Raw genomic sequence first — 23,556 nt, forward strand, 5'->3', positions numbered from 1 at the left:
CAAGCCTCTGAGAGATATCACACTTCCCCAATTGATCATCCCCAAATTTACTCACTCCACAATTGTTGGCCATTAATCCAGCTGAAAAAGTTGCAAACCCTGGGATCCTTTCACAAAACCTCTCTACCACTCTATTTATCTTTCATCCTTTGAGGCACTCTGGCCAAATATTTTGTCAAGAGCCCTTATATCTCCTTCAGTGGTTAATAATCAATTTTGTTTGATAACATTCCTATAATGGGCCTTGAGATGTTTTACTGCATCAAAGGTACAATAGAAATGAAAGCAGATTTTTGAAGTATTTTTAACAAAAGGTTTCTTTCATTAGAAATAATACAGTATAATGTCGTTGGGTCTGTCCATTCCTACTCCTGAATTAGTAGGAAACAATGTAGTAAAATCATTGTACAGATGCAATAGGCATCAGCATGATCTATCCCACTTATCATGAAGGATAGTCATTTGGGCAAGATTTCATTTCCACACATGGAGAACTAGCCCAACTCATGTTGCTAAGCTAAGGAGAGATAACAGCAGAATACTGGACCAGAAAGAAAAATGGTCGATGAAGTACCATTTGACAAAGGCCTTTGGTGCTTTATCTAATTACTTCCAATTGAAGTTGTGGCAAAAAGGTTGAAAATTACTGCTTAATTTTCCCTTTTGTTTCATGAGGTAACCTATTAGCTTTTGAAAATTGGTTTACCTACTTCATCAGTCACTCTGAAATGGATTACCTTGTGGTCAAAAGGCATTACCTTGGAGGTTTTGTTTAATACATGCTAAAGGCTCTCTTTATCCTTTTTAGCATCAAATCATTGAAGAGCTTCAGCAGCTAAAGGTTAGATTCAAACAATACAAACTGGCAGATGCAAAATAATCCCTCTTATGAATTTGGCTGCCTTAATGTTTTTGCAGGTTTCTGATTTGTTAAGAAGTACTAATAAGTATTTTGGAACTTATACCTGAATTGTCATTCATAATTTTTTAAAATGTCATTTTTTTCAATAACAGATGGCTGTCCTGATCTGTGCAATGGCAATGGGAGGTGCACCCTCAGCCAAAACAGTTGGCATTGCGTCTGCCAGACAGGCTGGCGAGGACCAGGATGCAATGTTGCAATGGAGACATCTTGTACAGATGGCAAAGACAATGAAGGAGGTGAGTCCACAATGGGGAAAGTGTGTGTGTTCCAAGTAAGAAATCTATCATGAATTGCAGAATGTTATTTCCCAATCCTTCAAACCCATCATGATGAATTGGGAACTAAATGCATTTTGTATAAGAATGAGAAGCATATGGTGCAGAGTCCACACTTTATGCCACCATTTTTCTCAACAAAAAAATCCTATAACTGTTTGAAAATATTTATTTAAGGAACTCTGCATTGAGTTGTTACACAGTGTTCATACTCCAAAATTCTGTGTCAGCCGTTGCCCATCCTAAATGTGTTATCACGGCAAGTAAGCAAACAGAGATCAGTAAAATGAAGGAATAACATTATTTTGTTTAGTTCCCTCTTATTTCTGAACTATTTCATTTTATCTTCAGGTTTCATTTTGAAGATAATCTGTTCTGACTATCACATTTAAGAATTTTATTTTAAAATGGGTTATTTCTATGCTGTGGCTGAGCAATTAACATCATTATGACTCTTCAAAATAACCTCTTTTGGTCTCAGCCCCTTACTCTCTGTTTCAACAGATCTTGAGTTTTATTCCTCCATCTTTTAATTCTGATCTCCAGTGCTTCATGATTTGATATGAAGGAATCAGTTTGTATTTTACCATGCCCTCAATAGTTTGAAACACTTGAATCTTCTCTCCCTCCTGTATTCTGCATTCTGTTTTGTTTTTACTACCTTGTGTAATTATGTATCAGAATCAGTTTTATTATCACTGACGTATCACATGAAATTTGTTGTTTTGCGGCAGCAATACAAGGCAAAGACATAAGAATCTATAAGTTACAGAAATAAATAAATAGTGCAAAAAAAAAGGAATAACGAGGTAGTGTTCATGGGTTCATGGATCGTTCAGAGATCTGATGGCAGAGGGGAAGAAGTTGTTCCTGAATCGTTGAGTTTGGGTCTTCAAGCTCCTGTACCTCCTCCCTAATGGTAGTAACGAGAAGAGGACATGTCCCAGATAGTGAGGGTCCTTAATGGTGGATGCTGCCCTCTTGAGGCACTGCCTCTTGAGGATGTCCTCGGTGGTGGGGAGGGTTGTGCCTGTGGTGGAGCTGGCTGAGTCTATAACCCTCTGCATGATCTGTCTGGATAGCATACAAAACAAAAGCTTTTCACTGTATCTCAGTACATGTAACAATAATAAACCAACACCAATCATAAATCAATACCAATACTGAGCCCAGAATTATTATTTTTCAGGTTGCAGCATCTTGGAATTAGAATTGGAATTGGTTTATTATTGTCACATGTACTAAGGTACAGTGAAAAATTTGTCTTACATACCATTCACAGAGATCAATTCATTACACAGTGCATCAAGATAGTACAAGATAAAACAATGCAGAATGTGAGTAAAGTGTCACAGCTGCAGAGAAAGTGCAGTAGACAATAAGGTGCAACGTCATAACAAGGAGGATTGTGAGGTTAAGAGTCCATCTTATCACACTAGGGAACCATTCAGTAGTCTTATAACAGCAGGATAAAAGCAGTCCTTGAGCCTGGTGGTACATGCTTTCAGGCCTTTGTATCTTCTGCCAGATGGGAGAGGGGAGAAGAGAGAATATCCAGGGTAGGTGGGATCTTTGACAAGAAAATGCCCTCAGCTATTTTTCTTCAGAATTACCTGAATGTTAATCTCTCTATCCATTCTTTTCCTTGCAATTTCTCCTTTTTTTCATGACTTCATCATTTGCACCACTAATACATTACTGTAGAATTCTTGTAATTGTTAGAATTAGTTTTCAGGTTTTATTAAAGCAACATTTTCACTACAGGAGGACCTTGGAAGAAATCTCCATCCAGGTTATATGTTTTAAAGATTTATTGTGATAGTGAGATTTTAGTTCTACTGTTAACTTAAATGGAACCAGGTCCTGGAACCAAAGCAGAATGAGTATAGTATATTCCATGTCTGATGGACATAACCAAGATGAATTTCTGCACTGTACCTATTGATATCCTCAAAAGGCCCCCCTTTTCCTCATAATTCACAGACAGTACCTCCCATTTCTTGTGATGCTGCCAGTTTCTCTGGTGATGCATTCTTATTTCCCTTTACATCAATCATAACTAATCTAAATTGGTTGGGAGTAAGGTCACCAACTCTATATTCCTGGAAATTTCATCACATGACTTTGCCTCCGACTGTCCCTCCCTACCCTAACACCATTGATCGATGTAATGGTGGCCTTCTTGCCTTCTTACTCTGATTGGAAACTAAACAGACTCTTCATTACCCAACCACTGTCAGTCTTTGTTCCACATGTTTAACTTCTTTTAGAAACAAGTAAATGAAAATGATTTCAAAGAGGCTTTGAAATCCCCACATCTTTATTTTTGTTTTCCCAACCATTTTTTTCCTGGGTTCCTCGCGCTTTTGTCCTGGAGATCAGGCTTTAATTCCAAGGGCTTTTCACGGCAAGGTTGAAGGATTGGAAAACCCACACAAGAGAAGCTACATGCAAATGGACGAATGATCATTCTCTTGCCATATGTCAGAAGGTATCAGAGTGGCACAGTGGCACAGCTGTGATGCTGCTGTCTCACATCTCTAATGACCCAAGTTTGATCCCAATCATAGGTGTTGTGTGTGTGTGGAGTTTGCGCATTCTCCCTGTGACTGCATGGGTTTCGTTCCAGTAACCTGGCTACCTTCCACATCCCAAAGACGGGCTGGTAGGATAATTGACTGCTGTAAATTACCCCTTGTGTAGGCGGGTGGAAGGAGAAAAGGAGAGTATATAAGGGAGAATAGATTGCAGTGAGAAAAGAGTGGAAGTGAGGAATGGGATTGGCAGGTGTGCCCTGAGAGCTAGTATGGACTCAATGGGCCCAATGACATTCTTCTGTATTGTAAGGAAACATGAGATTCTCCTCAGTACTTCCTTACATTTGGTTGTTTTAAATCAGGAACTTTGATGTGCTGTTCTATGTGTAGCCCCATGTCCCATCACTTTGTGATGCTAGGTGTTGGTACTCCAAAGCTAGAATCTTTAATTAAAAAAAACTGTTAATTGCATAGACATGTTGAATTAAATCTTTTTTTCATTTTCTGTATTGTTCACTTCTTTAAAACAGCTTTACCAATATTCATGCTTTACATGTCCAGAGATTCATGCAGGTTTTTCCAATGGTGATTGTTAATGTACGCCGATCAGACATGTATAAACCGATATGTAATTTACCCATGTGAATCACAAGGATTACAAATCTTCCATTAATTAAGTGGCTGACACATGAATTATGAATCCTGGCAAAGCTCTGAGTGGTGCCTTCATTGGTAGAAACTTGCTGGAGCAAGTTGCTGAGTTGCAGACAGGTGTGAAGCCAATGTGACTGAGGCTTGAAGCACAAGGGAGTAGAAACCACTAAACCTCACACAGCAAGAACGAGCAAAGCCAAACCATGCAAACTGGCCCTGTCTTCCTTCATCAAGCCTCTGCTTTGGTTCAATGACAAGTGTGACACTGAGCATAGTTGCTTCTGTCTTGTAACTCTCTTTTGACGGGAAGTGAGGTCAGTTCATTTTGAAGATTAGTGTCTCAAGCGATCCTGGGCTTCTAATTTTAAAATAAGCTCATGAGACCATTCCTGTTGATGAAAATACTGATCAAATTAAACCACGATGATCCTTCAATACGAGGAATGTAATGCTGTAGTCAAACAAGGCGCAAAATTTTCATGCCTGCAAATAATGTACATGAGTAAATAACAAGGCCAATGTGATTCCAATTCTCTGGGGTGACAGTTGTGCCTGAGAACATCAAGCCTTCCTTGTAGCTGATTGAACACCTCTGCAAGTTTGCTGATGGTGCTGTCTAAGGAGGCTATAAGATCACATTTTCAGCATACTGCTTCCTGAAGTGGCAGTTCTTCACAGTTTGATGACTACTTGATTGTTTGCAAGATAAATGTTGAATTGAGTGGCAGATTAATTTACTGGAGATTGTTGTGCAACTGTGTTTCTGATGGGGCTGGCTGACAGATAAATGTGCTTATGTTGACTGACGGTCTCTCTGGGAGACTTTCATGTGAATAAAATGGGCAGATGAGGAGTCCACTAAGTGTCTAGCTGCATGAAACCCTTGCCAGTTTTGCCCAGTAATAACAATCCAGAACAAAAATAACTACAGCACCAATCATTTTGTTGTCTAGATCAATGAGGTACTGGCCACATGCAATCACTCACTATTTCTTGTCACATTAACCATAGAAAATAATTCATGGATGGTTTAAAGTCTGATATTTATTACAGTTTTAGTTTATCTTTTTACAAGGTCCAACCTATTTCAGTATTTATGTACCTATGCCTCAGAAGCTGGTAAGGGCACACCTCGTCCCATGTACCATTTGTTATGCGGCTATATCCACTTTTCAATTTTACCAATTTGTTTTTCCTTTTAATTCATAATTCCTACAATAATTTGTCTAACTTTAAAATGGTTTGAAGATACATAATGTCCATGAGCCTTTTTCTAAAGAGAGAGTTTTCACAGAAAACCAGGTTAATTATGGGGTTGAATATCTTGCTTTTTATTTGACGTAACAAGTTGTATAAGTATTTTTTGTTATATTTATTTTAATGAAAAAGTAATTGCCAACTCGACTGCCAATCTGCCCGTCCTGTTATCTCGGGTCAGCCTTATCTTAAATTTTGCATGTATATTTTATGCAATTATGCACTTCCACACAGCGTATGTCATCGTAGAAATGATGCGTTTTAACCTGTGAGTTGGAAATTCGGAGGCTGAATCTGTTTCACACATTTTGTGCAAGGAGCTGATTTAATACCAACATTGACAGAAGTCTTGGTGTAAGTCACGTAAAACCTCTCCAGCCGTTCAGTGGTATGTCAAAGAGGCACTCGCACTAAAATGACATTTTATCAGATCTCTCAGACTCATTCCAAACCACTTTACAATTAATTACTTCAAAATGCCTAGTTGTTTTTTTATGCACAATGAGGCCACATCAACAGCAATGACCAATTAAAGTTTTTGTTCCACTGCTATTATAGAACCAAGGAGAGTTCATGGATGTACTTTCAATAATGCTATACAGTCTTTAATATGCACCTGAAGTTGAAGAAAGAAATTTCCTTAAGGGCCAGAATCTTTTAAAATATGTGATTCAAATTTAAATGTGTCAGTGACAATCCAGATAAAGTTATGGTTCACATAACAACATTCTGCCCTCTACACAATTTTGACAGTGACATTACAAGGATATGTTTCTCTCCTGAAGAGCATTAGACTAGTTAGCTAAGCTTAAACTGGATTTATAATTGTCGCTCTACCATCCATATTAAAGAAAAAGAACATTTTAAAAAGAACTAATCATCACTAACATTGTCTGCTATGACTGAGCCTATAATCCGTCCACTCATGGGAAGCTAACCTTAAGACATGATCATCCTATTGCAAAGCTGAATTTGACATAGGTTGGATAAATGTACTATTCTTTTTTTTCTGTTAATGCAGATGGACTGATAGATTGCATGGATCCAGACTGCTGCCTTCAATCCAGCTGCCAGTCTAACCCGCTTTGCCATGGGTCACATGACCCCCTTGACATCATCCAGCAGAACCAATGGGCACTTTCCACTCAAGTTGTGAAATCATTTTATGATCGCATTAAACTCCTTGTGGGCAAAGACAGAACTCACATAATCCCCGGGGCAAACCCTTTCAATGAAAGGTAAAGAAAGTTTGTTTTTATTGATATAAGCAGACACTTATAAGAGCATCATAGTAAAAATGGCTTTTGAGTCGATCTTAATTGTGAATGAAACTTCAGATACAAAAGTTACTTGTTTTTTTGTCTATGAAAGGTGGACAATAATCTTACAATAAGTGCACCTTATAAGGACGTACACCAAGTTCAGACCTTGAAAAAGATAATCTGGTAAAGAGATTATATATCTGTCACAGTTGCAAGTGCAGTGATATATCTTCCCCGCTATTTACTCAGGTCACAAGAAAAAACAAATAGCGCTATTTTTGAAAGGCAAATCTAGAAGTAAATATTTCCTGAATGACTGAATGGAAAAGTTGGATTGGAGGAGTATATAATTTAGGAAATATTTAATACAGAAAAAAGGAAATGGACACATGACTAAGGAAGATTGATTCCACCTCAGTTCTGGAGTTTGACCTCTCGTCCACCTGGATATGACAACATCCATAGCTAACATAGGGCCATGTTAACCACCACTCTGTTTGCTCCTGTGAGCTGAAGGAAAATTAGATTAAGTTCCCTTTCCTTGAGTTTGGAATTTGTAGCAATGAAGAGCAAACTGAGAGATATGGCAAAAATAAGTGACAGTAGCCTGAATAATCCTGTCACTAGGAGTGGACAGTGACTGCGACCCTGCTCTCCATGAGGAAAGCAGTCTAGGTGCATAGGACATCATTTCAGAGGTCAAAGAAAGTTCCAGAACTCAGTGGGGACCAAGAATGCAATATAAGTGTTGATCCTTTCAGGAGCAAAATTTCAGGAGAAACAGAATTAGTTAAACTTGTTTGTTCTGTGAGTAAATAAGAACTGTCCTTCTTCAGGCCAGTGAATTGAAAATCTCATTGCTGATGAACTTGGACAGTTGTGCAGCCATTGACATCATTTGGGGAGTTTTATACCAGAAATAAAACTGCAAGGGAGACCAAACATCCTGCCAAAAAATAAGTAAACAGATTTCTCAGTGGGGCTAAGGAGCCCTGAGAAAGCAAAATTACTCTAGGCTAAATTGGTTTTCAGTTGCAAAGCACCATTTTTTTTAGAATTTCAAGTCTCCTAAGTCATCGGACCATCTTTGATGAATGAGGAAATCTCCATCTCCATCTTTATCACGTCAGAGATACCTTCATGGATCTTATGCCAGGATGTTAATTTGACACAAAATGAAACTAATAGTTTTGGATAAGGCTCCTGAGCTCTACAATTCAAGGGAGAATATATTTCCTTCATTTGGAACAAAAAAATTGCAGATGCTGAAAATCCAAAACAAAACCAGAAATTTTTGAAAGCACCCAGCAAGTCAAGCAGAATCAGTGGGGAAAGAAACAGAATCAATGTTCTTGGTCAAGAACTGGAAAAGTGAGAATATGAGCATATTTTAAGTTGCAGAGCAGAGTTCTACAGTGCTCACAGATTGGAACGTAGCAAATGTAAACTCATCAACTCATCCTGCCTGACCAACCTATTGGAATTTTTTGAGGTAGTCTCAAGTAGGATGGACAAGGGAGAGGCTGTGGATGTTGTGTATTTGGATTTTCAAAAGGCCTTCGACAAGGTGCCGCACAGAGGCTGCTAATAAGATGAGATCCCATGGAATTACAGGAAAGATATTCGAATGGGTGGAGCATTGGCTGATAGGCAGAAAGCAAAGGGTGGGAATAAAGGGATCCTGTTCTGGTTGGCTGCCGGTTACTAGTGGTGTTCCGCAGGGGTCAGTGTTGGGGCCGTTTCTTTTTACACTGTATATCGATGATTTAGATTATGGAATAAATGGTTTTGTGGCTAAGTATGCAGATGACACCAAAATAGGTGGAGGAGCAGGAAGTATTGAAGAAACAGAAAGGTTGCAGAAAAACTTAGTTTAGGAGAATGGGCAAAGAAATGGCAGATGAGATACAATGTTGAGAAATATACAGTTGTACACTTTGGAAGAAGAAATAAATGGGCAGATTATTATCTAGATGGGGAGAAAACTCAAAATTCGGAAGTGCAAAGGGACTTGGGGGTCCTCATGCAGGATACCCTAAAGGCTAACCACCAGGTTGGATCAGCAGTGAGGAAAGCGAATGCTATGTTAGCATTCATTTTGAGAGGAATAACGTATAAAAGTAAGGATGTGTTGATGAGGCTCTATGGGGCACTGGTGAAACCTCACTTGGAATACTGTGTGCAGTTTTGGGCCCCTTATCTTAGGAAGGATGTACTGATGTTGGAGAGGGTTCAGAGAAGATTTACGAGGATGATTCCCGGAATGAAAGGGCTTACATACGAGGAGCATTTGTCGGCTCTTGAACTGTATTCATTGGAGTACAGAAGAATGAGAGGGGACCTCATAGAAACATTTCGAATGTTGAAAGGACTGGACAGAGTAGATGTGGCTAAGTTTTTACCTTGGTGGGTGAGTCCAGGACAAGAGAGTACAGTCTTAGAATTAGAGGGTACCCATTTAGAACAGACATGAGGAGAACTTTCTTCAGCGAGAGGCACATGGATTTATGGAATTTGTTGCCACATACAGCTGTGGAGGCCCAATCATTGGGGGTGTTTAAGGAGGAGACTGATAGGTTTCTAATTAGTCAGGGTATCAAGGGATATGGGGAAAAGGCCGGGAATTGAGGCTAGATGGGAGAATACTTTAGCTCATGGTGAAGTGATGGAGCAGACTCGATGGGTCGAATGGGCCTACTTCTGCTCCTTTGTCTTGTGATCTTGTGAAAAGGGAGGGAGTAAGGAAACAGGGAACAATAAACCAATTAGCATGACATCAGTGGAAAGGAAAGTGCTGGCATCTATTTTTAAGGAAGGAGTATCGGTACTGAGGAAATAATAATTGGATTGGGCAGAGTCAGCATGGATTTCTGAAAAGGAAATAATTTTTGTCACCTCTGTTAAACTTTATTGAGCTCATAACTAAAAGAATTGACAAGGACAAACCAGTTGTTGTCGTGTACTTGGATTTTCAAAAGGTCTTGGTATATGCCTAGCAAGAGATTATTAAATAAATTTGGGGTGACATACTACTCTGGATTAAGGATTGGTTAATGGATAGAAAAGAGAGAGCAGGAATAAATAGATAATTTTTAAGGTGGGAAGACATTCAGGGAGTTATCAACAGGTTAAGTGAATAGCGAGAAACATGACAGATAGAATATAATATGGATAAATCTAAGGTCATCCACTTAGGTAGAGAAAATTAAAAAGGCAGGGTATTTTTAAAATAGTGAAAGATCAAAATGTTTTGGTGTTCAGAGAGACCTGGGTGTCTTTGTTCATGAGTCACGGAAAGTTAACATGCAGACATGGCAAGAATTTAGGAAGTTAAATGGTATGATGAACTTTATTGCAAAAGGATTTGAATACAAGAGTAGAGACTTCTTGCTTCAATTATATAGATCCCAAGTGATACTGCACCTGAAATATTCTGTACAAGTCTGGTCTCTCTACAGAGGGAAGGATATATTTACAATAGAGGAAGTGCAACAAAAGATACCAGGTTAATTCCTGAAATGACAGATTTGTCACGTGAGTGGAGATTAAGTGGATCAGGCCTGTACCCTCTTGGGTTTAGGAAAATGAAAGGTGATCTCATTGAAACACGCAAAATTCTTATAGGCTTGACAGGACAGAAGCAAAGCTGATGTTTTCCCTGGCTAGGTGTCTAGGACCAGTGGTCACAGTCTCAAAATAAGAAACTGGCCATTTGGGACAGAGATAAGAAGAAAGTCCTTCACCCAGAAGGTAGTGAATCTTTGATATTGTCTATCCTAAGAAGTTTGCAGAGGCTCGGTCACTGCATATATTTAAAACAAGAACTGGTCAGTTTTGAGGTATGAAAGGAATAAGGTGAAATCAGCCATAGTCTTACTCAGTGGCTGAACAGAAATGATGGGCTGAGTGGCCTACTCCTGCTTCTTATGTTCATAATGTTTAGTATAAATTCAATTAACAGCAATTTTAGGATGGATTTTAACATTTATTTAAATTGTTTTTTCTCAGTTATTTTTGTGAAACATTTTCTCAGTCTGATTGATTCAAATGGGGAATCTGCCTGAAGCTTCTGGCCAGAGATAATCAAGACAGATAATTTCTGTGAATAGTGATAAAATGTACCACATGGAAATTGCATTACGGTTTACAGCAGAATTTGCAATTGTTATTTTCTACTTACTTGAAAAGACACTTGAGCTCAGTAACTATAATTGTGTCATTGCAATATTCATTTATTCCTTTACCGTTCAGTAAATGTGTTTGTCAGTTAAAACCTCAGTCACTATCTAGAGTAATGACAATCTGTTGCCTTCCAAATTCAACAAAGATCACATGAAGGTACATGATAAAGCCAGTAAATTGAAGTACAGATGAACAGAGCTTTCTATTTGCTTCCCAGTTACACCACACATTTGTTAAGATGGCTAGGTAAATGAAAATACTGTACCGATTTAAGAAAGAAGGCCTTGCCAACTAACACATGACATACCACTGAATCCAAAAATATATAACAGAGGTAGATTAACTTGTCTGATTCTGTGTGTTATGGGAATATTGGAATTAAAATTATCATGATGCAGATTGTAGATACTTAAGCAAAAAAGTAAAAATAATTGGGATTGAATAAAGCCACCATTTTAATTGCAGAAAATGATTATTTTCATTTATTTCCATGGAGAATAATGTACTGCTGCAGTGGTTACACTTTTCCAAACATTCCCTAAATGTGCTTGTATATTCAAAAAAGCAGAGCAATCAAAAAGGACAGAATGAGGGCCTAAAGAAAATTTACATTGTATTTCAGCTGTTACAAACTTTGTTATTGATTTGATCTGTCATGTTTACACATTTTTGACAAGTGGAGCTGTAGTGATTATGTTTCAGTTACAGTTATGTGGGATAAACCGCACTCTGACTGTAAGGGACATGGTTTTTTTTCATAGCTTTCCAATGATGGGATAGAAAACTTTCATATTCATAAATTCTGTGCAACTGTTGCTGTACAAGTCTCCTACAGTGAAATGGACTTCCACTCTTTGTATTACTTGTTGATATCCTATTGAACTAAGATCATAAACACAAGATTACAAGGTGCTCAGTTGCAAGCTGGGTGAATGCATGTTTCCCAAGAGAACAGAATTCCATCAGAGTGGTGAACTGCCTATGTTATCTGTGTGCTATTACACTCACATTGCCATGAGCTGATTCCCAATGAGAACTTCCTCATCAAGGCCAGCTATAACCTAATCAGCAAAGGCCTGTACAAGTCCTCCTCATCGTAATTGCTTTAACAGCTGGACAAGCTGTCGCGTCCTCCTTCAAAGAGAACCAGCCATCAAAGCTGTCAACTGCTTGAATGTTTATGAATACCTCTCAGACAATAAACATTTCAAACATTCAAAAATTATTAATCAATAGACACAACATTGTAACATTATTAAAAAAAAGACAAGAAAAGTAAATTGAAACACAAATTTCTTACAGGGCTTAACACAGGGAAGATGTTGCTCCTCATAGAGAAGTCTAGAACAAGTGATCATAATCTTGGCATCAGGGACTGGCCATCTGGTAGTGAAAACAGGAGAAATTGTATCACCATCAAGGGATGGTGAATCTTTGGAACATTTTTTAACCCAAGGAGTTGTGGTTGTTCAGTTATTGAGTTCAATCCAAAGAGAATTCAATTGATTTCTGGATATTAAAAGATTCAAGGGACATAGGATAGCTCAGGAGAATTGTGCTGAGTTAGAAGTTCAGCCATAATCTTGATGAAAGGCAGAACAGGTTTGAAGGACTACTCCTACATCTAATGTCCTTACATAAGTAGTTGAAAACAGTTAAATACATTTAAATTAATTCAGTTCAGTCAAAAATATGAATTATCTGAAATTTAACTCTCTTTATAACAGCCCTTAAGCTTCAATGAAATGAATAGTCTAAATTGTAGGTTCAGTCGATAGATTTTCCAATGTAACCAGAGAGAATTCAGCAGAGGTTTGTGCTCCACTGCTATTTAAGAGAGAGATAGCCAGATAACCTGGAAAAGGGAACAGTAGACATCTCAAAAGTTTAGTTCAGAAGTTCATAACATTTTGAATCTATTAAGAGTCTGGCTGGTTAAAAGATACCACCAAATAAAAAGTAAATATTAGGCTTGTGTTTCTGAATATTAAGCAGCAATGGAAAATACAAAGAAGGAAGTAGCATTTCAAGGAAGCATGGTCGATGAGTTGTCCACACTCAGCCTTCCTTTACCTGACCGGTCCACATTTTCCTGGAGTAGATCTTCTGGTGGCAACTTCCTGAACATGGTCAGTACACAAGTCCTTACAACCATAAATAGTATCCCACAGTGGGGTTGAACAAACCCACAGAAATGCTTTCACAGGCAGTTAAGCCATTACCCCCGGCTTAACTGTCCATCAAAATTGTTAAAGGTTTTGCATCTTTGTAAATGTTACTGGCATAAACACTCAAAAATCATTAAAAATTAATCACACCATTAAAAACTTCCAGTCTTTCTTATGCAGCTTTAGCCAGCAGCCCAGTTGACTGCTGGAAGAATTGCAGGAAGATTGTTCTCCTTTGCTGGACTCCATGAGACAGAGTGTAGTCAGGAAGTTGTCAGCGAGCAGCTCAGAATAAATTCCAGTCTTTTGTGTTCCCACACACTCATGCAGGGGCCCGAACTTCCTGATGGTTATGGAGGAGATGTCTGCATTTCCACAAGGAGCAGACAGCATTTTTTAGGAAAAGTGAGCCCATTCTATTCCGTATCAGGCCCACTTTGCTCTGGTCAGGCTGATGTCATGACAATTTTCTGTAAGTTTCTGGTCATTCTTTACTAAAACCTTGAGAGATTCAGAACCTATATATGCTGTTCCCTCTCTTGGAGTAATAACCTGCCTGCAGGCCAATGCCTTTCACATTAATAGAACTTACTCTGTAGGTTGGCATTTTTGTGTTGGAATAAGGAGAGCGGAGGGTCAGTGTTATGAAATCACATCTTGGCTTTGCACTGCTTAGAGTATTATCATTACAAAGCTTCATTTGCTGTTTTGTCATTTATTTTCAAAGAAAACTTGCAATCTCAATCTGGCCTTCTGTTTTCTTTCACAGCTTAGCTTCACTAATCAGAGGACAAGTCTTTACAAAGGATGGAACACCATTAGTTGGAGTAAATGTGTCATTTGTCAAATATCCTCAGTATGGATACACAATCACTCGTCAGGATGGCACGTAAGTCAGAAATTTGATTTTCAATGGATTAGCTCAAGCAATAAGGTCCCTCCTTCAAGGATATTAACAATCGAATTCAACCATTGAATAATTTTGCTTTATCCATTCAGAGACTGTGATCACTGCTGGCAAGGTCAGCATTTTGTCCCACTCTAATTGCTCGAAGTGAGTGACTTGCTTGGGAATTATACAGGGAAGTTAAGCCATTTAGGTACTTAGTTCCATTCCATTAATTTATCACTTCAATGTTCTTCCTAAATTTTTCTTCAGGGAGAAGATGAATAGTTCAGTCCTTTAGCTTCTTATATCGGCTCATAGTCTGGTACCTCACACTGATCATGTGTGAAACTCAGCTGACTGTTATTGGACTAGTTTTCCATAATGTTGTCAATAATCAAGCTCAATCTTGTGTAAACCAATCCTGCACATGCAAGAACTCGCAGTCAGGAACTTTATCAGGAAATCTGGCCTTTTCCTTCGGCTGTACGGGAACATTGAAGCCAACTCTTTCCTCCACTTTCAGCCCTGTATCCAGCCTTTCCTAACCTGATTTAGACCTTTCCTGAAGTCATTCAGATCTTTCTCAGCTACTTTCATGGCATCCTCATGCTCCAGTCTTTGCTGTCTCTGCACCAGTGCCCTTCTCCAACAGTTGTTGTGGCAAATCACCTTCTATATCCTTCACCTGTAGCCACCCTATATGGGAATTAAGAGACCAGCTGAAGCCGTGGCCCCAGTTTGATGTGCTGTACCCCACACCATAGTTACTGGAAAAATTGTTGAAGTTCAATTCCAAAATATTTGGTTGCCAGAATCCTACTAACATTCAACCACTCCCATAACTTCCCATTCCCACTATTTTATATTCAACTCTCATGTTGTTCCACATATTCAGTCCACACTTTAATCTGGTACATTAGGGAGCCAATGACATTTTTATTCCTTCCTGCTAATTTTATTTTTACCTATTTTGAATACACATTGTCCAATTATGGTTGTTATGGTGATGTTATCCTATGTTTTACTTTTATCTTTTCTGAAGAAATTTTGTAGACAAACACTGCAAACCCATTCAGCTGAGATGTTTGTCTTTGTATAAAGAAAAGCAGATACATTGAGTCCTTCTTCAACTGATTGTGAGAAATGCTATGGGTGACTTAACAAGATTAAAAACAATTTTTAGCCCATCACACTTCAGACATTACTAATGACTTTCCGTGCTTTTATTTTGTTCTGACGAGCTGGGAATTTAGAAATACCTACCAATCTTCAAACTTTCCTTACTAACAGCAATTAACTTCCAGTTGACCTCAATTTTTCTTAAATAGCAATCAGTCTTTGTCACCTTGAAGGGACACACAGCTCTCACCTCAGTACCTTGCATTATGTAACACTTCTGCTTTAATGAAACAATACATCTTCAGACTTGCAAACAATGCCAAAGGCATGCAGTCACTGTTAAATACAGTGTATGTGCATTAGCTCCAACACAAAGTGGAAAAAAATCAAACCCCCAGTGATAAAAACAGGATGCAGAAAATAATTTGTTAATTTTGTATACTCATTTTTTTAAATTTTCTATCACAACATAGAAAGAGGCCATTCAGCCCTTTGAATCTATGCTGGCTGTCAGAGCATTCCCATTTATCCCATCCTTCCAATTTTCCCCATAACCTGTTCTCTTTCACATGCCACTCAGCCTCCCCCATTTCTCCTGCACACAAGGGGTATTTTACATTAACCAATTAATCTTGCAGAATTTCTTTGGGATGTGGGAGGAAGACCCAAGATATCACAGGCAGAATGTGCAAACTGCACATAGATAGCACAGGAGGTCAGAATTGAACCTGGATTGCTGGAGCTGTGTGGCATCTCCACTAATGCTGCCCCATTGCTCCATGATGTCTAAATGTCACCAGAATTCCCCTGCATTCCTCTATTCCTGTGAATGATTCTATTTGTATGATCAAGTGATAAGCATAGACCTAGAAATTTTAATATGTAGTGCATCATTTTTGTATGCAATACAATAGAAGTTCAAAAACCTAGTTACTGAATACAATAAAGTACTTTGTGCAAATTTACCTGACAGTTTTCGATCTGGGTTCTCCATACCCAACACAAAAGCACATGGACCATTGGGCATAATGCTAACAGTTTATGATGCTCATTTTGACAGCACTTGTGTGAAACTCTACCCTGCTGTCAAGGGCCTTGAATGGTGTTAGCACACCTACGCCAAAGGGATGAGTTTATGTGATAGCAACAATAGTGTGGTTCCTTTTCAGCCTGGCTTTTGCTAAATGTGTGACTCCTTGTATTCTCCTTAGGTTTGATTTAATTGCAAATGGTGGTGCATCTCTTACATTGCACTTTGAGCGTGCTCCATTTCTCAGCCAGGAACGCACAGTCTGGCTTCCTTGGAAACACTTTCTATGCTATGAACACTCTGGTTATGAAGACAGAGGAAACACCATTCCAAGTTGTGACCTGAGTGGGTTTGTGCGACCAGAACCAATCTTGTATCTTCACCACTCTCGACTTTCTTTAGCTCCTCTCCTGGGCAGAACCCCATTATTCCAGAGACCCAGGTAGGTGCATGCTAAAAAACTGTGAAAATTAATTCGTTACAGAAAGGAGGAAGAAATTCAATACACGCCATACAATTTGCCACAGCAGTTGAAAATAGTTGGGGAGGATGATCTTGGCTTTCCTTTTGTGGTCCAAGGCCACCTGATGCCTCTATGTCCAGAGATTAAATCTATTGGCTGGCATCCTCATTAAGGCTCCCCATAGGCTTTCTCATATCCTTTCCACCACACCACCCAAATTGTCTTGCTTAGGTTAGGAGGTAGCAGATTTCTTGTTCCTCTGGCACAGCCACCAGTAACTAAGCGCCTGTTTGGAATCTAGCTTGCCAGCAACATTTCAACACAACAGAGAACAAACAAGGCCGAGGCCATCTCTTCTTCTGTTGCCTCTGTCTCCAGACCTACTTCTTTGGCAAGGATTCCCACTCCCACTGACGACCCCTTCTCCCGCCTTAAGCCCTCTTCCTCCTCTTCAACACCTCGTCCTGGTCTTCTGCCCGCTCTGGATCTCTATATGTGTTTGCTCCAGATTCCAGCATATGCAGAATCTCTTGTGTTTCCAGAGAACAAACAAAGTCAATTTTGTCAGAAAAACGAACTTGCTTAGAGAGTGGAAGCAACAGAACTTGTGACAGAAACTACAACAACTTTTCCCAATAAAAGCAGGGTAATTTTTCCAAAAATAATCCGTCTCAATCCCAGTCCTCTGAGCAGTGCAGTCACTTGGCTTGGATTACCCAATCAACTCCAGTCAGATTGCAAATAGATTTGCCACTGTATGCAAACTGAATAAAAGAAATATAAAGAATTAATGCAGTTTTGATTCATGTAATGTATTAATCAAAAAGTTAATATTTTTATGCTAAAAAATCTATTATTTTTTCTTTGAATTTTGGCCATCCAGATCTATTTTTTGCCATAAAAGGACCCAAACAGTCCTTTCAAGTGAGATTGAGATTCATCTGCACCTCCCTTAATATCATCTACTGCATTTGGTGCTCCAAGTGTGGCCTCCTCTACACTAATGAGACCAAACACAGACTTGGTGACCGTTTCGCAGAACACCTGTGCTCTGTCCATAACCACGATCTGCATCTCCCCAGTCACTTCAACTCCCCCTCCCATTCAATCACAGATATGTCAGCCCTCGGCCTCCTCCACTGCCGGGAGAATTCCAAGCGCAAAATGGAGGAACAGCACCTCATTTTCCGTCTTGGAACCTTGCAGCCCAATGGCATGAACATTGAATTCTCCCACTTTAAGTAATCCCCCCACACCACCCCCCCAACCATACCTGTTCTTTTTTTCCCTTTCCTAGCCTGTCTCACTTTTTTCTACCCCACCCCCTTGTTTTTCTCTCCTTACCTTTGACCCATCCCCCAGTGGATCTGCTCTCCCCTCTTCCCCCGCACCTGCCTATCACTATCTCTTACCTGCATCTACCAATCACCAGCCTGTGCCCACCCCGCCTCCCCTCTTTTGTCCATCTATCACTGCTCTGCTTTTCCCTCCTGTATATTGGGCCTCCCCTTTTCCTATCTTCAGTCCTGAAGAAGGGTCCTGACCTGAAACATTGACCGCCTGCTTTCCTCCACGGATGCTGCCTGGCCTGCTGAGTTCCTCCAGCATCATCATGTCTTTCATCTAGATTCCAGCATCTGCAGTCCTTTGTTTCTCTTTCAACAGTGTAGATAGATGGATTTGAAGTGCACACTTTCCATTATCCAATTGATTGTTGGAATAGGTTCCGGAATTGAAGGTCCTGATCCCATTTAACTGTGTGTGTGTGTCTCTGTCAGTAATTATTATGTTCCCTCATTTATGTCTCTTACAAATTACGTATTAAAACCTACAACCCCCATGGCATTCATGCTTGTGAAGGAATAAGTTACTTACTATTAGTTCAGTCTTTGGGAAGATGTTTGTCTGTTGTGAAATAAAATGAAAGGAAACTTTTTTTCTTTTAACAGATTTGAATATTTTGTTTAACCAACGTGTGACAAGCACATAAATGATTTCTGATACCGTTTGTAATGGGCCAGGGCAATTTGCGGTAATTACTGATCGTAGATAGCTGATTGTACAGCATAAAACGCTAGATGATAATAGTGAGTTATTAGAAGATTTCACAACTTCGCAAATTAGACTTTAATAACGGCTTTAACATGCAGGTATTATTTGTGTAATGTGTTCAGGTTCTCCATGAAGCTGTTGAAATCCCTGGCTCCAGCATGAAGTTGTGCTACCTGAGTTCACGCACCACTGGCTATAAATCCCTTTTGAAAGTCACGATGACTCAGTCAATTGTGCCAATCAATCTGATTAAGGTTCATCTGATGGTGGCCGTGGAAGGACATCTCTTCCAGAAGTGGTTCCATTCATCACCCAACCTGGCCTACACTTACATATGGGACAAAACAGATGCCTACAGTCAGAAGGTCTACGGACTCTCCGAAGCTGTTGGTATGTTTTTTTCCTAAATTTGCTTTTGTGTTCTATTATGAAAAGAAAAAAAGTGCATTATTTGATTAGAGTAAATTGCACAGAGACGCACTTTAGGTACAGAGTCAACTGCAAAATCGTAACATCGTTCATAGAGTTTGTGTATTTACCACGCCTGAGTTTTATTCAGATCCTATCTCTAATTTGACACCAGGAGCTCTGACTGGGTTATTTTGTACTACTTTATACAACGCAAGTACTCTTCTGTACGCAGTAATGTAACCATGTAATAAGCTGCTGTCGAATCTCTTCATTTGATTGTAATAAACAACATCAGAAAGAATCCACTGCTACTATGTCTGAAAGGTGAGGAGCAGGACAGCAGTTATAACTGAAATAAATTTTGATGTGTATTATAAAGAGCCATAGATACAGACAATTTTGTGTAGTTTCTAGTAATATATTCACTATATGTAATACAGACAGGATGAATGATAAAGGGAACAGAGTTCCTGTACATCCTGTGAAATGCAGCTTGATAACCAGAATGTGACCACATCTACTTATTTGTATTGTTGTATTACTTCCCATGAAGAGTTTCCAGTTGTTGAGGTTATTAGCAATGTTCCTGGGTAACCAGAAGCAGTGGCTCACTGTGAACAAACTACAGCTTGGAAGCACATAGCTGCATCTCAACATTCATCTACATGTTGTCATAAACCTGAAGACCAGTCAGAAATCTTAAAGGACAATATATAGTACTAGGCTAGAAATGCTTTCCAAGGAGAAACCTATTGTTAGAGTAATTCAAAGAGAAATGTTTCCAGCTGTGGTTGGCCTTGCCACCACCATTTCAGCAATGCTGTCATATAATGCTGACAAGAAGCTCAAGGACAGCATCTTTACTTTCACATCATGCTTTTTATTTAGTTCACTTGTGTGTCAGGGACACCTGAAAATACAATTTGAACGAATTGTACCACAATTTCGATCTTGTGAATTTTAGATGCAAAATGTATTTTTTTTTAAGAAAAGCTAAGAAACTAATTGCTATGTTTGGAAGTAATTATATTTGTTGATTATTCTTAAAACTAAAGGCATCACTAGAGTGCATTTTTCTGTAAGATATTCAGTTTATTTCAGTAACTGCAGAGAAAAGGAGGCAAAGTATTAGACAAATAGAAGAATAAAAAGATTTAGATCACCCTGGCTACGGGAAGATAAGAAATGCTCTTAGACTTAATCACAAGCAATTGCCACAGCAGATGATCAAAACTGTAAAATTGTGATCACGGATTTCCATGATGTACTTTAAATACATAACGGTGAAGCTGAGATGTTTGGAGACCTAATGCTATATTTTCATTGTCACAGCACTAGCACTTTACTGAACAGCCACAGCACAAAAAGCAATAAGACAGCTTTGTTGTCTTTATGGATCTGATCTAAAAAATTGACAGGAAGGGAGGCTGAGGTGTAATTTCATCTCCAACATAAATCCAGCGGAGAGTGGCTGAGTTGTGCCCTGCAATTTGGTGACTGGTAATCTTTGTGGCCAAGTCTGAGTTCAATGATTTCAACCAACTGCCAGCTCAGTAGCATGTGCGAGGTAAATCCAGCAGTGCTGCTGATTTTGGTGCAGCTTTAGAAGCACCCTTAAAGGGCATTATCAGGAAAGACAGATTGCACCAACCTCAAGAAGCCAGCATCCTTTGCGGCACTTACAGCATTAATTATGGATACACTTAAGCCGCAAAATCTCCATGCAACTTTCAAAGCTGCCTCCAGCATTCATTGACAGCAGCTGAGAAGGAACACACACCCACACACACACAAAGGCCAGTTCCCACCTACTTCCAACAGCGTTTGATGGACAGTACCAGGAACTGGTGAAGTCTGATAAACAGAGATGAAAATGGCATCATTGGCAAGAGATCTAACTATGATTTGACCTGGTATTTAGAAGGCTGTTGCCTGCTCCGGGCAATAGCTTCACACGTCACAACAGCTTGTTGTAACTTGTACAGGTGCAGGTCATTCAACAATGAAACATCAGGCAAGAGTGGACAGAAAGCAACAAGTGTCCCATTAATACATAGACAGCTTGATTGGGTAATGAAAATCACCCCTGTTTTTATTATAAAAGCAAAACACTGCAAATGGTGGAAATGTGAAATAAAGACAAGAAATTCTGGAAATTCTCAGCAGGTTAGGCAGTGGTGGCAGAGAGACCTTTTGTCAGAATGGAAGTTACCACTGCTCCGGGCAATAGCTTCACATGTCACAACAGCTTGTTGTAACTTGTACAGGTGCAGGTCATTCAACAATGAAACATCAGGCAAGAGTGGACAGAAAGCAACCAGTGTCCCATGAATACATAGATTCTATGATTCTAGAGTTATATCTGTCTGAATGACCACTTTTGACAGAATTGGCCATACTTTCTATAAATTGAACCAGATAGACTTTAACGAATCATTGCAAAAATTACCATTAACAGAAACAAAGATGCAGATAATGATTTCAAAGCAAGTGTTTGTCTTTCACCTAATCCATGCGCAGTTACTGTTTTAGCTGCTTAGAAATCCATTGAATAAAAACTGGGCCATTTCCACAACTTAGCCTGAAGCAGCGGGAAGAATCACAGATATGTCATTTAAAAGAGATCATAACAATGAAACAGATTTTCTAAAGAACTAAGTTTTTTTCAGGGGGATTGTTTGAGCATGGCAAAATGAGTCATTTCTGAGATTTTAATTGTCAGATATAACAATGTAAAATGATCTAACAAAGTCAATTAACAGCTCTTATCAAAGAAAAATAGAGGAAATGGGACTATTAAATATTATGTCACAACACCAGTGCTTAAAAAATCAAATCTTCATGGATGATTTCAGTTATTTTAGATTTATTCTTTGTTTCGTTGGATGATTATTTCTGTGTGAATGTGTGTTGCTGAATTCATAGGGTAAGAGACTGAAAATGAGCTACTATGAGGAATTAAATTAATCTCAATGAGATTGTTGTTGATCTTCGACACTTCAGTTTTGCTTGAGCAGCAGCACCCTCACCAAGGAGTCAGAATGTTTATGGTTTCGATCAAGATTGTCTCAATGGACAGGACATCCTATATTTAATGGTAAATAACTGCCCTATGTCTAAATGATATCAAAACACGACACATTTTCTCCATGTAATTTTTCTAACCCAGGCACCTCACCTACAAAGTTCAAGCCCAATGCCGAGTTGAATGTCTCTGGTATGGTTCTGGACACAGTAGCCCAGAATGAGAACATTGGTGGCTTGGCATTGAAACCAGCTTCCCAGCGATCTTCCCAACTGGAGGCTGAAGACCCACACATCAAGGTTCAACAACAGCTTCTTCCCCACTGCCATCAGGTTCTTGAACCGACCTGAAAGACCTTAACACTAAATCAGACTATTTTTTTTCTTTCTCTCTCTCAATCTTGCACCAGTGTTGTTCTTTATTTAGTTGTCTATTTTTGCACGTGTAAGTTACGTATAATTTATGTTAATTTAAGTTTATGTTAACTTATGTTTGTCCTCATTTTGTGATGTACTGTGCTGCTGCTGCTAAAAGCTAGTTTTCATGGCATTTATACCCTGTGTACGTATGCCTCTGACAACAAACTTGAACTGTTGGGAGGAGTCTACATGGTGAGCACCTTTCCACAGCAAACCATGCAAAAATAGATTGTTATTTAAGCCACATCCCTGACCTAGCTGGCTAACAAAGCTGCCATTAAATATTATGCTGGAGGACTGAAGAGGAGGGAGGAGGAGGTACAACGATAACCTATCCCTTATTCTTGAAATTCAATGTTTTTAACACCAGCTTCACACCCCATTCCATTACTTGAGCACATAGCCTCAGCAGATACACCTGTAAAGGGTTGAGTGAGTGCTGTACTCCCAGAGGCACCAAGTTTCAAATGAGGTATTAAATCAAGGCCTTGTTTTCCCTCTCATCTGGATGTAAGCATTGCCAGAGCACCACATTAAAAAAAGAGTTCTACCTACAGTGTTTTAAACAATATTTATAGTTTTTTAAATATCAGAATGATTGGTCATTATCACATTCTCATTTTTCTTACCTTTCTGTGCATAAACTGATTCTCTTTTTAGTTCCTCTGTGGGATACAGATGTATGTGGCAAGGCCAGCATTTATTGTCCATTCTTGTTTGCTCTTGCAAAGATTATGGTGAAGCACCTTCTTGAATCATTGCAGTGCCTGTGGTGGAGGTCCTCCCACAGAGCTTTTGGTCAGGGGGTTCTAGGATCTTGATCCATTTACCATTATTTCCATAATGCAATTGTAACACAACAACCAACGTGCCTCATTGGCTGTAAAA

At 39.1% G+C, this 23,556-nt stretch overlaps 1 protein-coding gene across 1 annotated transcript in view; it reads left to right on the top strand.

Annotated features, from left to right (window-relative positions):
• LOC127569407 (teneurin-2-like) overlaps positions 1–23,556 on the top strand; it is a 603,649-nt gene that overhangs the window by 526,453 nt on the left and 53,640 nt on the right. The window contains 8 exon segments of the mRNA XM_052014021.1: positions 1,015–1,161; positions 6,670–6,886; positions 14,030–14,149; positions 16,480–16,573; positions 16,575–16,614; positions 16,617–16,667; positions 16,670–16,740; positions 18,936–19,203. Of these exon segments, the coding sequence (XP_051869981.1) occupies positions 1,015–1,161; positions 6,670–6,886; positions 14,030–14,149; positions 16,480–16,573; positions 16,575–16,614; positions 16,617–16,667; positions 16,670–16,740; positions 18,936–19,203 (1,008 nt within the window).

The sequence above is a fragment of the Pristis pectinata genome, chromosome 4, assembly GCF_009764475.1.
Source record: "Pristis pectinata isolate sPriPec2 chromosome 4, sPriPec2.1.pri, whole genome shotgun sequence".
In the NCBI taxonomy this organism is placed as follows: domain Eukaryota; kingdom Metazoa; phylum Chordata; class Chondrichthyes; order Rhinopristiformes; family Pristidae; genus Pristis; species Pristis pectinata.